The following is a 13,902-nucleotide window of genomic DNA, read 5'->3' on the forward strand; positions in this document are numbered from 1 at the left end:
GATTTAAAACCTTGACTTCCTATCCCATAAAAACTTTAAATGCCTTTGTGTTGGCCAATGACTTAAGGGACTATTGGTTATATACAATGAAAACTCGATAGGTGGGAAATTTATGTTTAAATGTGTATATTTCAATGCTTTGAAAATCAGATCGATTCGATCGGTTTGGTTGGTTGAACCGCAAATTGATCATGTCTTCAATCTTGTTCAATAGTTAATCCAAAAATTCAATTAAACCGATTAAACTCGATCAAAGATCGGTTGGACCAATAAAAACCGGAAAGTTCCATCGGAATTCACTAAATTTTTGTTTTTTAAAAAAATTATTTCAATTGTATTCAAAATTTTTTAATACTAAAACAAATAAAACATGATTAAACCTTTGAACAGGAGTTGAACCAGTCGAATTAATTGAACTGCAAACTAAAAGTTCTTCTAGTTCTCTCCCTATTACGGGTTTGAACTTCATTGGTATAGTTGTTTTTTAGTGTGTAAGTTATGGTTGACGATGAATCATCGGTAAACTTTTTAAGAATTCTTTCATTTTGTACTTCAAAGACGGGATGAGCAAATTTTCTTCTTTTTTTATTTTTCTTTTTTGTTTTCTTTAGAAAGAGAGGTGTTGTAATTATTCTTTCCCCATGTAAGCTCTCAAATTATATGTGAGTTTAGGCACTTGATTTATTTGGGATGAATCTGCCGTGTTTGGATGTGGATTCATCTACAATTATGTTTGTCATTATTCAGTGGAATCTGAGTACAGGATAAATTAAAGTTGACAGACATTAAAAAATAAAAAAAAATAAAAGTGTGCAACTTTGACACGATTTGTTGTAAGGAGAATTTTACTTAAGAATTCTCAGATGCAAAAACAATTTATTGAACCAATGGTCTGTTGGTCCCTGCCAAGTATCGAAGTCGCTGGCCACAAAAAACAATTCCTCGGAATTTTGGATCCATCAAGTCATGAAGATTAGTTACATTACATCAGATTTAAAAAAAAAAGGATCTGGGGTTGAACAAGAACCTTTCTCATAATTTGCTCTCTCTTTTCCATAACCCACTTTCATGTCGAGAGAGAGAGAGTCTTATTTTATTTACACTTTTGCCCTCACATGACTAATGGGTTTGAAAAAGTTGTTAATAAATCTTGAGCGGTTGAATTGTTATTAACAGTAAGATTAAAAAATAATGAACAAAATTTGATCATTTAAGATAGGGTTAACTTCACTAAACCTTTTGAAAAAATGCCTTTCTTCATATTGTCCCCCTAATTGTTTAATTGAACTGATCCACCCCTCGTACTATTACAATTTTCTCAATCTAGTACAATTGGGGTCAACCAGTCCAATCTTTGGCTGAATCAGTCATGTGACACATACATGATTTCTGGGGTGATTTAATTAACCCAACAAGCTCTTAATTATCAAATTATCAATTACTTGCCATTAGGCTGCCATGAGAGATATAAACAAACTAGGCTTTTTATTTCATAAAACAAAGATGATCCTTCCAAATGGATAGTCTCATCTATTTACATTTGACCTTTGAGATCAAATGGTCTTTCGTAAAAACAAATAACAAACTTGGCCTTTGAGAACAAACGGCCTTTCGTAAAAACAAACAACAAACTTGGCCTTTTTATGGGGACCCATCCATGTTAACATCATTCCATGCCCACTGGTAATCATCATCTGGAGTATCTGACGGGGTAGTGGCTGGATCAGTAATATTGTACATCTCAATGTAATTTTCATGTGCTTCCTTGTTTCTTCTTTTATTTTCCAAGCTTTTTAGTTTTGATCTGTTCTTGAAAATATAAGAAGAGATTGTTGATGTAGCTGTGGAGCTTTGTGATGTATCATATGGATCTTCTGAAATAAATAGCTCCCTAAATCACAAAAATTTTTAATTCTGTGCAACTTTTGTTTTATTATCAGAATTGAAGTTTATTTTAATAAATATTAGCTTATGGATTCTACTTTTTGTATTTTGCTACAAATTCTAAATAAATTGAACTATATGATTGTTAAGTACATTGTACTTCATGTTTTATTAGTTCAAAAGTTTTCACGAAAGTGTAATTAATTATCCAAAGTTTATCTTGACTTATGTTTATAATTTATAAATTTGTTCAAAACTTTCTTGTGAAATTTTAAATGGCAAGGGAAGGGTACATTGGTCAGTTCATGAAACCCTATGCCTTCCACAAAACTAATCCAGCATAAATTTGGGTTTGCCCAACCCAATCTATTTGACTGAAAAAGTAGTAATTGCATAGGAGTAAATTAATTCAATGAAACGTTCGGGGCGAAAATGCAATTTTCGAGGGAATTTATCAGAATTAACCCTCTAGAATAATAACTTTATTCATTAGCAAGTGTGACAAAATTGGTGAGACGGAGGGGAGTAGACATGAAGAAACAGAGGAGATGCCTGGAAGATGGGAACTGAGGATCGACAATACGGAGAGCAACAGTGCTTCACTACTGTGCAAGGAATGTACATGTCCCAACTACATCTAAGAACCGCACTCAATATACATTCAGGCAGCAAAACTATTCAACTAATACCCTTTCTTTCTTTTTTTGGAAAGGGGACATTTCCTTCCAGAAAAAATCTACAGCCGATAACTGGAAATGCATTTGTAGCACAAAGCAAAAAGTTGCTGTTAACAGTATCTTTTTACTTCTTTCACATTAGACTTTCTTGCAACCAACCTTCTTATCGAAAACCATCTCAAGACACTGAACAGCATTTTCCATCTCCTCTTCGGACGCCCCAGAAAGCAACTAACAGCAGTATTCAGACCAGTGGATGGCCCCAAATTTGAAGAATCAAAAAATTGTAGGTGCTCATCCTCGTAGAAAGCTTGAGTCATGGAGTCTGTGTCACATATCGTGTTGTTCGTGACTTGGCCAGGAATGTTCAAAGGGTGGTCAAATCTAACCTCCATAGAGTCCATAATGGGCAGGTCATATTCATCCAGGCTGGTTAAACCCCCGAGTGAATACATGGATGGCATGATATCAGAACAGGTAGTTGGTTCTGGATAATCACATTTGCCACTCTTATGAGAATTCAGAACCTTGCTGCCATCGAGCATAGGAGGATTCGAGGAGTATTCTATGGTAGACAAGAATAAAGAACCATCCATAAGAGAGGCCTCGTCATCAATTGAAACCACATCAGTCCAGTGCCTGTAAGCAGCAGCCACCAGGTCTCGGGCATAAGCCTGCAGCAAAGTTGGATATTGGCCAACTAATATTAGTCATTCAAACGCTAAGCAGGGGAAAGAACAGTACTAGAAAGGCAAGAAGTTTAGTTTATATTCATAGTTCATACCTTTTCTGTTTCAGACAGCTTATCATGGGTAATATACTGGCAATCAGAGACAAAACCCATCACCTCTCCTACAACATTAAAAACTACACCTTTTTTATGCTGAGATCCGGATGGATAGTAGAAGTGCAATTCCTTGTCAAGGACACAAGTCCGGGCATGATCGACTGTCACTTCCCACATTTTAGTTGACATGCCTGTCCCAAGGATCTGCAGGATTTTGAATACACAAAAGGGGCATTATAAGCTATTTCGTCCCAAAGAAAAAAGCTATTTCTCCAAATAAGCAAGAGAACTTTCACCACATTGCACAAAAAAGTCTATTTCAAATGTCAATGTGGAGCTACAAAATTTTCTACGCATTTAACATGACCAAGACACCAATGATGCACCTTCCACAAAATCAAATCCAACAGCTCACTATGTCAGTGCATATGAGAATTTAACAACAGACAGAATGAAGGTGTACTATACACACCTCTAGAACAATCACATTTTATAAACAATTTTCATCTCAAATATATCACAGAATGGACTTTTAACTGGCCCTTGGAAAAGTAAGGCAAAAAATTTGAGAACAATCCTATATGAAACATCACTGTTTTTTCGAAGTCTTGTAGGATCAACAATATATAGGGTAAGGAAATCCAATAGATTCTTACATTTCGAAGCCTTGCAGGATCAACAAAATAGAGGGTAAGGAAATCCTTCACAGTTTTGATTCTCTCTTTGCTCAGACGTCTGTGAAAAGCTCCATCTTTTCCTATCTTTTCTAGGCGCCATACTTCATCTGCCAGAGAAGGAGGGTGATGCTTCTTGTACACTACAAAAAGAAACCCAGGCCGGTTATTAGGATGTAACTCAAGTCATAAGAGAAAGAACCTAAGCACAAAAAAGGATTTAAGGCATTACACTTCATCTGTATCACGTCCTGTTTAAGGCACATCTCACATGCTAGCAGAAAGAATAAAGAGAATACTACATCTGATAAGAGAGTAAAGAATCCAGGAGAAACCAGAAAACGATAGAAGATCAATTGACTAATGGCAACTTAAGTCACCTAACTTCTAATTAATGACGAGTAAACTGGTGATTTTGTGTTTCCTAAAGAATAAAATGCATGAAGCAAAAGCCTTGCAATATGCAACACAGACAAGATAAACCTAAAAGGAAGATACGTATTATGTCTATTGTCTCTAAACACAAGAGGGGTATAGCAAGAAGCTGTTTGAAAGGTGAAGATAGCTATAGAAGCATAATTGAGGTTCAAGTTCAAGCAACTTAGTACTGCAGAAAATATTAAACATGCAGAGTTTATACAATGTACCGTTATTATGTTCCAAAAATTGAATACAGGACAAATAAGCATCATCTCTATACTTCTGATTGGATATGTTCAAGAATAAAACGGAACAGAATACCATTCTAGGAAAAAAGAAAAGGGAAGGGCATTTAGAAGCATTGAGTACGCAGGTACTTTTATAGTTTTATTAAATTTAGACCAAGGATGTACTCTACAGAAAAAAAAAAGGATCAAATGCTCCATAAGACAGACGGACTCAATTGATCTTAGAATCGAGGGAACCAAAATATTTGTACCTTTGCCAAGCTACTTATCCCCATTATTTCAACTGAAGAAAATCTGAAATAGTTTCAATCAAATGAAATTATTTGTGATATCGAAAAGCTCTATTATTACTTCATCTTTATAAACCAACAGGTCATCAGACATATATAACTAGTGTGTGCAGTCAACTTCTCCCGACTTCTAGAAGATGCAAAAGTACCAAGTAAAAATATAATGTAGGAAAGTACACAAGATCATATGATGGAGGCAGCCAAAAAAAAAAGGCTGCTCCACGATGATAGCATCTTCCAGCAATTGATGACTTGCATCAAAGAAAAAAAAATGCACGCGCACATGAAAAAATGCATGATAAGAGCAATGAAAAAGAGCACATGAATCATCTTCAACCGTCAGAAGAGCAGTGACTAAAAACTATGGGAAAAAGAAATAGCACAGAAAACCAATGATGAATTTAACATCTAAAAGTAAAGCTTCAGTAATGGAGACTACACAGAACTAATAAATACTTGAAGTTCCAGTTATTGCCTACACAATGAGAACCAAAGTTGAGCCTTTCCCATTAACCGACAATTTCGCTTCCTTTGCAATTGCAGACTTAACAACTTAAGAGCTAACTATAAGCCTGAACCATAACATTTTAACAAAAAAACCCTCTTTAAAAGTTGGAACCAAATTTTGTTTTCATCATGAATGTCACTGGCATTGGCAGGCTTGCTTTGAGAAAAAGGAGCACAACAATAACAAGAAAATATTTCTGCTTACCTGTCAAGCAATGCACATGAGAGAGAGAGAGAGAGAGAGTGTGTGTGTGTGTGAGAGAGAGAGAGGCAATTAAAATTCTTACATTCTCCACGATGATCCCTGACAATGAAGGAGTCTGTTTTGGCCTCTTTCACTCTGTTACCATCAGAATTGTCCACAACTCTTGCCCCCAGCCTGAATTTGCGGCTTCTTGTCCAGCTTGAGTTGTCTGTGAAAGAAATGTCACTGACCACACCAATGCCCTCTTTAAGAGTCAAAAAAGCATCCCCAGTAAGAAGGGGTTTCTTGCCTTCCCTTTCTCTGACAATATTATTCTTGAACTCTTCAAAGGTCCAATTATCACTTTCATCACCATCAAAATCTCCCTCAAGAACTACTATTTCAACTTTTGCAGCAGATTGAGGACCAATGGGAACAACTTGCCCAGTAAAAGGATCAACTAAGGCAACTTGTAGATTGTTAAAATCCTCGCCTTCTATACGTGTTCCAGTAAAAACTGGAAGAGAGATACCAGTTAGAAACTGTAACTGTAAACTTCCTGATTCAGAAGAGCATATCTCTTTCCCGCAAGTCCTATTTTAAAAAATTATGCATCTCATTAGCAATTTAGAGTAGTAAAGGCAATAGGCTAGACTTTGAGTATAACTCTCAATATTTACCTTCTTATACTGATCAAGTACTTTTTCATTGCCAAGTCAACTTCCTCTTTCACCTGAGAGTTCATGCAACGAATCAACAAAATAGCATTCTGGGAGAAGTAAATAAAGAACAAAGGGGAAGAAACTCCATGAGCAAGGTATAAAAAAGTGCTTGGTCCTATTTGCATAGTGGTGTTTATTTCATAGTATTGAATCTGTAAACATTCAAATCATACTGAAGATTACAGTTGCACCATCACTTGGCATAATCCCTTTTAGACAACCAATAAATCAAAGTAGAATAGAACTGAAAGGCAGAGGAATGCATAGATCTATTTCTGAATTGAATTCTAAACACATTATTGTTTCTGCAAGTCCACTTCAAGAAAAAAGCATCCAGAATGTTTGCAGCTGTTTTAACAACTTTAACCAAGATCAGCTTTTCATATGAAGTATGTTGCTATGGAGGAGAGTAAGATTTGACAAAACATATTAGACATCAAGAAATGTAGTAAACTGGAAACTGAGGCATAGAACTAACTTTTTCCCTAACTTTCACCATTTCATGATAGTTGGTCATAAAAGAATGTAATACACCCTGAAATTGATTGTGCATAAGCTCTCCAGAGAGAATTAACTAAGACATAAATCCCTTCGTCCTTTTTCGAGTATCAGGAATCCAAGACTTCTTAACATCTAAAACCAATGACTTAAATCTAAAAGAACAGTTGCTAAGCAAAATTTTTCATCAACATAAAAAGCAGGAGAGAAATTGTTAGACAGGAATTGCTTGAAGGACAAGAGCTTACAATTTTACGGATCATTGGCTCCAAAGCTGGCTCGATCAATTTTTGCATTCTACGCAAGGTTATTAACTCCGATGCTACACTATAAAACATTACCGAGAGGAAAGTCAGGAATGACAAATATCAGACACAAACCAGATACTCATTTCCATGCTCACCCAAACATCTGAGAAAGAACCTTCAATCCTATCCTCAAATTACTTGAAAACATCCTCAAGTCACCCATTACACGTATTTTGAACAAAAAGGCAACCAAAAAGCTTCATATCATAGAACAGCACAATTAATCATTTCCTATGTACGTAATTCATATGTAGCAGTCAAATTGATCATATCCATTAAGCAGCAAGCCTACTAATTTCAAGAAAATCTTTTGTAAATTTTGATTCCAAAAGCAGCTAGTGTTTGATTTTCCAACTTTCTTCCCTTTCCTTTTGTTCTTCTTTAATGTTACTTCTGGGCATAAACCTAAGTGCAAGCAGCCCAAACTGATAGTCAACTTAACACTGAACATGTAAATGCAAATGCAGTCAAATACATCATACAAATATAAGTTCCAATCAGACAATTTTATAAAGTCCCAGATAGAAAGCATAAAAAGTCAAGAACCGAAAAACGAAAAGGGCCAGCTCATATTTCACCTATTAAGAGAAGGGAGTTTTCTCCTCTTGTCATCAGAGGCAAAGTCATCACCATCTGATTGAGTCTTGCAACTCTCTTCTTGCTGCTGCTGTTGTCGCTTCTGGGACATTTTTCCAAACCTTCCAAACCCAAAAATAGCAACAGCCCAGATGCTAATTCTGTCAATTCTAAACAGTAGCACCTAACACCAGTAGAGAATTCATGGGCTGTCTCAAATAATACTAACAACAATGATGAAGGCAGTAGTTGAGGAAGCCAAGAAAAACCCACCATATATATACTACTAAAATTACCAAGAATTGGATAAAACAGTGAAAAAGTACTGATCAACTGTGGAACAAAAAGCCACAAGACAAAAGATATCAATGATTGAAGACGAAAAAAAAGTTATGTACGAATAAGTATGGAAGGTGTGAATTTTGGCTGGTTCTGGAGGAGTTGGATACGAACAGAATACAATCGTATGTAAGTCTTTCACCGCCGGTAAAAGAAAAGCTAATGGCACCTCTGCCAATTTTAGGTGTACGTGCTGCTACTGGAATTGTCCATTTCTGGGGCAGGAAATACCGCAATTGTGCTGCAGAATAGAGGAAAGAGCTGAGGAATGGAGGGAAGAAGGGAAGAAGGTAGGGGCCCACAAAACCGTGTACGGCAGAGTGTAGACCCCAGAAATACGCGTTGATGTCACATGTTTTTGAATTTTCAGGTTTTTGTTCACTTTCTTCATCAGGTATAATAATACATGCTTCAACTGCTTGCTTCATCTTCAAATCTAATTTATAAGTAGGAATGTAGGATTTTGTTTTCCTTGCTACGGAGTACACCTACTTGTACTTTTAATTTTGTTTATTGATATTAATATTATTTTGTTTTGCTCTTTTATTCTTATTTTTTATTTTGGGTGAAAGTGTAATAATACATTGGTTTATTTATACGGTTGATTGCTGTACACCCCATCGCTTTTCGAGAGTTGCATCCCCCCCCCCCCCCGGGGACAACTTTTAATTGGATATTTATCCTTGCTTCATGTATTTTTTTTTTTTTTTGTCATTCGTCGCTATTTATCTATGAAAGCAAATAGAGACTGAACCACCACCGAATTAAATGGATACACTACATATCCATCTAAATTTTTTAGAAGAGCCACTATATGGCAATTGATGAAAAGTAAGGTTCGAAACCTTGACCTCTCATCCCACCAAACCTTAAGAGGTTGGTGGCCACCAACCTTTGGGCCGGTGATTTCATGCTTCATGCCTTGACTAACTAAAATACCGAGAACCCATTGGATGCATCATGTACGTCATCTGACATATTACCGTAGCACATTAGTACTAATCACTTGTAACTAAATAATGATGGTGTGTCTTTTTTTTTAATTTAGTAGATAATAATTAGATGAAAAATGACCCACCAAATTATTTGGTAACTTCTTATTGATATTAGTTAGTTGTGATGTCGTACATAGTTTTAACTAATGCTTTTGTCCAAGCTACCCTCAAAAATATAAATATTGTAGCATTCATCATTCTAAGATCCAAGTTCTTTCTTCCTTCCCTTTTCTCTTGTTTCTTTTTCTTTCTTTGCCAATTCTTGTTCCTTTTTATTTTCTTTTGTTTTCCTATTCCCTTCATTTCCTTTGCACATCTTTTACCTCCACCAAACTCGTAAAGCCTTTTTTTAAATCTTTTTCCTAGCAGAAGAGGGGTACTTATATAGCTTTTCTTTTCTTTTTTTAATCTTTTCCTTCCTGAAGCGAGGTGGAACATAATAAATAAGGAGCGATAGGGAGATTTGAATAAAAAACTTCTAATTCCTAGGATCTAAACCTTAATCACTAGACCAAGATCATCTTGGCTTACCAAACTCTTAAAAGCATCACAACATTCAGTTTCCTTTTTGTTTTGTTTTTTTTGCCATTTTCATGCCTCTCCAAACAAAAATATCAAAGTTTAATACCATTTAGCATAATTCACGATGCAAATCCTACCTTTCAAATCATTATTCTCAATACTTGGACTTGAGCCAATCTATCATCTACAATCATACCTTTATTAGCTTGATGTAGGTTGCAATCTCATAAACAATTTCTAGGTTAAGGATTTTGTTTATATGCGTGAAAGAGACAAAATTCTAAAAATTAAAAGAGATAAAAATATTAGAGGTAGAGATTAAGAAATTAGTTAACCACATAAATGAATTGATTGAAAATGGGGGAGCTTTTGGTGAAAAATTAAAGGAAAAGAAAGAGACGTAAAAAAATTTAAAAATAATGAATAACAAACATTAGAAGAAAAATTATTAAAAAGAATGACAATTTGATGATATTATTGTCCACTTACATAAAATATATACAAAGTGCATTTTTAAATTGTTGAAAGGGATAAAGTGCAACTCTCACAAAAGTTCAAGAAGGTTTTATGGAAATTAATGTAGAGGAGGTTAAAACCAGTAAATGAGAAAGAAAGCCTTAAGAATAAATCCAAGGTTATCAGCTCAACAACCCAATCATTTAGGTGTGACTTAGAGGCATGTCCAAAAAATACACTTCACGGTTTAAGGGTGTTTGTGGTTACTTTACTTGATTGCTTAGGTATGGCCTTGTATGGTTGTATTCATTTGGTTTTGACTAGAATATTTTGATAATTAAAGCAAAATCAATTTGAGTAAATACCAAATGTACCATTTAAGTAACTTGGAGATTAATTTGAGAGTTATCAGGTTAACCCCAAATTCTTGATTTGAGAAATTTGTATTCTTGTTAATTTATTGGTTGGTAGAGGAAAGCTATAGCTTGATTTTGTTAACTAACATGATTTACAAATCACATATACAATTATATAAACACATATATGCTACTTCAAGAATAAAATAAATGCATATAGTTTTAATTCGTATATTTTCAGAAAGATAATTTCTTGTTTATATGGTTACTAATATTTCAAAAGCTAATTTCGTAATCTTGATTCTTGAAAATTAGATTTTTCAAAATAATTTATGTATTCTCATTTATTGTTAAAAGCTATTTTGAATGCATAGGTGTTCTCAAAAAATTTAAAAAGTTGATTTTCACAAAAAGTTGACCAAATTACACTTATATGCTACATAAATGAATTTTTGTGTTAATGAAATAATTTTTATATAATTAATTAATTTTATTATGATGATTAAATGTTGGATAAGAAAAGAAAAAGGGAACATAGATAAATTAAGAAGTGGGATGAGCAAGAGAGGAAGATACAGAGACGTGCCACATAAAAAGTTATCTAATCTTTAGGTAGTTTAGTAATTATATTGAAATTTAAAGGGCATTTTGGTTTGTATGAAAAAGTAGACTAGAATCAAAATCCAAACAAAGGAGTTTAATTAACATGGTGAAGATAGCACGATCATTTAAAGTGGGTAGGGAAGGTGGGCATAAGTTTTGGGTGCGCAATAAAATTGTTAGAAACCTAAAGAGAGGTTTTCGAAATTATCTCTTGAACTTTTGATTTCTTGCTTTCATAATAGACTAGAAAAAATGTTGGATGAGTTTGCAACGTGAAACACATGTGCTATTTCATGTAAAAGTAACATTATTGAGAAGTAAAATTAATTTGTTGTTTTTTCAAGGGAAATGGTCATACAGCAACTATCTTGTGACAGTCTAAAAAAGTGTGCACCACTAATATCTACCTTTTATTCTGTACTAGCATTAAAGGGCGCAACCAACTTGTGTGCAATTTAGAATTAATTAAAATAAATTAATTTGATACGAAATGTTTTATTTTTACATAAATCAAATTGATATAAAGTTTACAATTAATGTTATAGTAATTTGGTAGTAAAATTAGGATGGTTATGAGTAGTTATAAAGGTAAGACGTGATTAGGCGATAAGAGTAAAAATTAATAAATTTTAAGAGTGAAGTTGTAAGTTCAAAAAATGATCAAAATTATTTATTCCCAAATCCTATCTTCCCCCTTTATATATAGTATATAAATATTATTTAAATTGACTTGTGTTAATAAGCTAGTGTTCATTTAGTAGTCAAACTAAATGATTCTCAAGTGCAATGATTAATTTAATTAACCGATTAAACCATAACAGATTAGTTTCTCTCTTTTTCCGATTTTTTTCGGTAAAAGAACTTTTTTTGAATGTTAACCATAACACATGTAATGTGTGCCCTGGCCGTAATCGGGTCTTTCATTCAAAAAAATGCAGACGCGAAGTGATGGTAAAAAGTGAATCTTGGAATTTGGAGTCCGAAAAGTATTGTGAAAAACCTGTCCAATTTTCACATGAGAATAGCTAGTTTCAGATGAAGAAGTATCGTAGAAGTTTCTCTTTTCAAATTCAACATTCTCATTTCATCCAAAATAACGTCCATTTTAATATTTTTAAAGTATGCCAATGCTTTCAATAGAAATTTTAGAATATAAAATATTATTTTCAAATTTCCAATCTCATGTCAGGTCAATTGAGATTATACAGTGTGTTTGGATTGCTGAATTATTTTACGTGATATTTCGTTTGTATCATAAACATATTTTTTAATCCATCTTTTTATATTTCCAATTATCTTTTTATCTCACATACATCATATTACAAAAAATAAAATGTTACAATAATTATTCCAAATAATACTCTATCCAAACATACGAGTACAAGAAATTTCTATGTTTTCAAAAGCCTAATGATAATTGCTTTTAACAACCCTAAGTCCATTTAAAAATATATATAATATTATTTTCAAATTTCCAATCTCATGTCAGGTCAAATTAAGACATTCAGGCCTTGTTTAGCAGACAAGTTTATTGTCAAGTTTGTCTGCTACAAGTTTTTTAAAAACTTTAGTTACAGTAACCTCAAAAAACTTCTCAAAGATTTTAAACTATACATTTCAAAATATTTTTAAAAAAACACACTTTAAAAATTTTTTTAAAAACTTCTACAGTAAATTACAGTAAAGTTTTAGACAAACATCCAAAAAACTCACCAGTCAAACGGGCCTGAATTTTGCACAAAAGCAAATATGAGTACAAGAATTTTCTATGTATTCAAAAGCCTAATGATAATTTCCTTGCTTTGTATCATTAATTTCTAACCCTTAAGTCTTGAAATCTCCCCTAAACGATCAGTATTGACATGTCATTGTCTTAAAAGATGCATGTTCTTCTTTTTCTCGAGATTAGTGTTTTCATTTTCTTTATTTATGCATTCTCTACTTTTCCAACTTTTATTTCTCAAGGAATTAGCACCCTAAGATCGGTATTTGAATCTAGTTGCATGTATAGCTATTAAGTCTTTTAGTGATACAGAAGAATGAAGATCATCACTAGATGTTTTATTTCTTGAACTTCATCAGCAAAAAATCTTTGTGACTTAAAAAAAATTATCTAGAAGTTTAAAATCTTTTGTCTTTACAGTACTAGTACGGCAAACATATTTGTACTTGGCAGATGTTGAAAGTTACCAAATTCTACACATTTTAAGGGAATAAAATGTGTCTTTCTCTACAGGCCAATACGTAGATCCGCCCCTGAATATGACAGTATTGTTTCAATTATATTACGACCCCATTTAGGCTTGTGGTACTTTTGATAAAATAAAATTACTTTTTCGTGCTAAAAGTACTTTGAAATTGTTTGGCAGACGTCATCCCATAAAATTAGGAGGTGAAGTTTTTGATGTTTAAAGCACTTTTAGCAAAAGTTCAAGTTGAGTGCTTTTAAAATAGTTTTGTGATTTTAATCATTTTATCCTACGAACTAAATAAAGAAATAAATATATTTAAAAAATTTTAAATTTCATATGATCTAATACAATAAGTACCTATTAAACTATGTATCTAAACAATACATTTAAGTATTAAATTAGTAGGGGAAGGGTTGGATTGGGTGGTACGGGAGAAGGGAGTGTAAGTGAGAGATCTCGGATTCGAGTCATACTGCTTACACTAAAAGAAAAAAAAAAGTATTAAATAAGTATTTTTATTCAAAATTCTATTGGTGATGTGCGTTTCAATAAGTTATTGCAGCTCCAAATTGCCTCGCGACAAAGTTCGAAATTCATGGTGCTAAATCGAATTTCCCGAGTAGTCATCACACGATCAGCAATTGTTGGGCCATTATCCAAAATT

The 13,902-nt window shown here is 33.5% G+C and overlaps 1 protein-coding gene across 2 annotated transcripts; it reads right to left on the reverse strand.

Annotated features, from left to right (window-relative positions):
• Nucleotides 1-2,322: 2,322 nt before the first annotated feature.
• On the reverse strand, nt 2,323-8,527 carry LOC113739956 (calmodulin-binding protein 60 A-like). 2 transcript variants are annotated; one of them, XM_027267400.2, is made up of 7 exons: nt 7,778-8,527; nt 7,140-7,218; nt 6,352-6,404; nt 5,775-6,265; nt 4,005-4,165; nt 3,346-3,552; nt 2,323-3,235 (listed from the first exon to the last, which is right to left on the reverse strand). In XM_027267400.2, the coding sequence occupies exons 1-7, from the start codon at nt 7,885-7,887 to the stop codon at nt 2,672-2,674; spliced, it is 1,665 nt and encodes a 554-aa protein (XP_027123201.1). In that variant the 5' UTR covers nt 7,888-8,527; the 3' UTR covers nt 2,323-2,671. The 2 variants fall into 2 exon arrangements, with proteins under 2 accessions (XP_027123201.1, XP_027123200.1); XM_027267399.2 differs by having other exon boundaries at nt 2,452-3,235; nt 7,140-7,213; nt 7,778-8,201.
• Nucleotides 8,528-13,902: the final 5,375 nt, after the last annotated feature.

Source organism: Coffea arabica, chromosome 4c (genome assembly GCF_036785885.1).
Source record: "Coffea arabica cultivar ET-39 chromosome 4c, Coffea Arabica ET-39 HiFi, whole genome shotgun sequence".
Classification (NCBI taxonomy): domain Eukaryota; kingdom Viridiplantae; phylum Streptophyta; class Magnoliopsida; order Gentianales; family Rubiaceae; genus Coffea; species Coffea arabica.

Excerpts from the sequence above, each read along its gene's own strand:
- LOC113739956 (XM_027267399.2), bottom strand. The coding sequence starts at position 8,051 with ATGGTGGGTTTTTCTTGGCTTCCTCAACTACTGCCTTCATCATTGTTG. Across the intron at positions 6,405-7,139 it reads AGCCAATGATCCGTAAAATT|GTGAAAGAGGAAGTTGACTT; the intron begins GTAAGCTCTTGT and ends ATGAACTCTCAG. Across the intron at positions 3,553-4,004 it reads ATCCTGCAAGGCTTCGAAAT|ATCCTTGGGACAGGCATGTC; the intron begins GTAAGAATCTAT and ends AAAATCCTGCAG.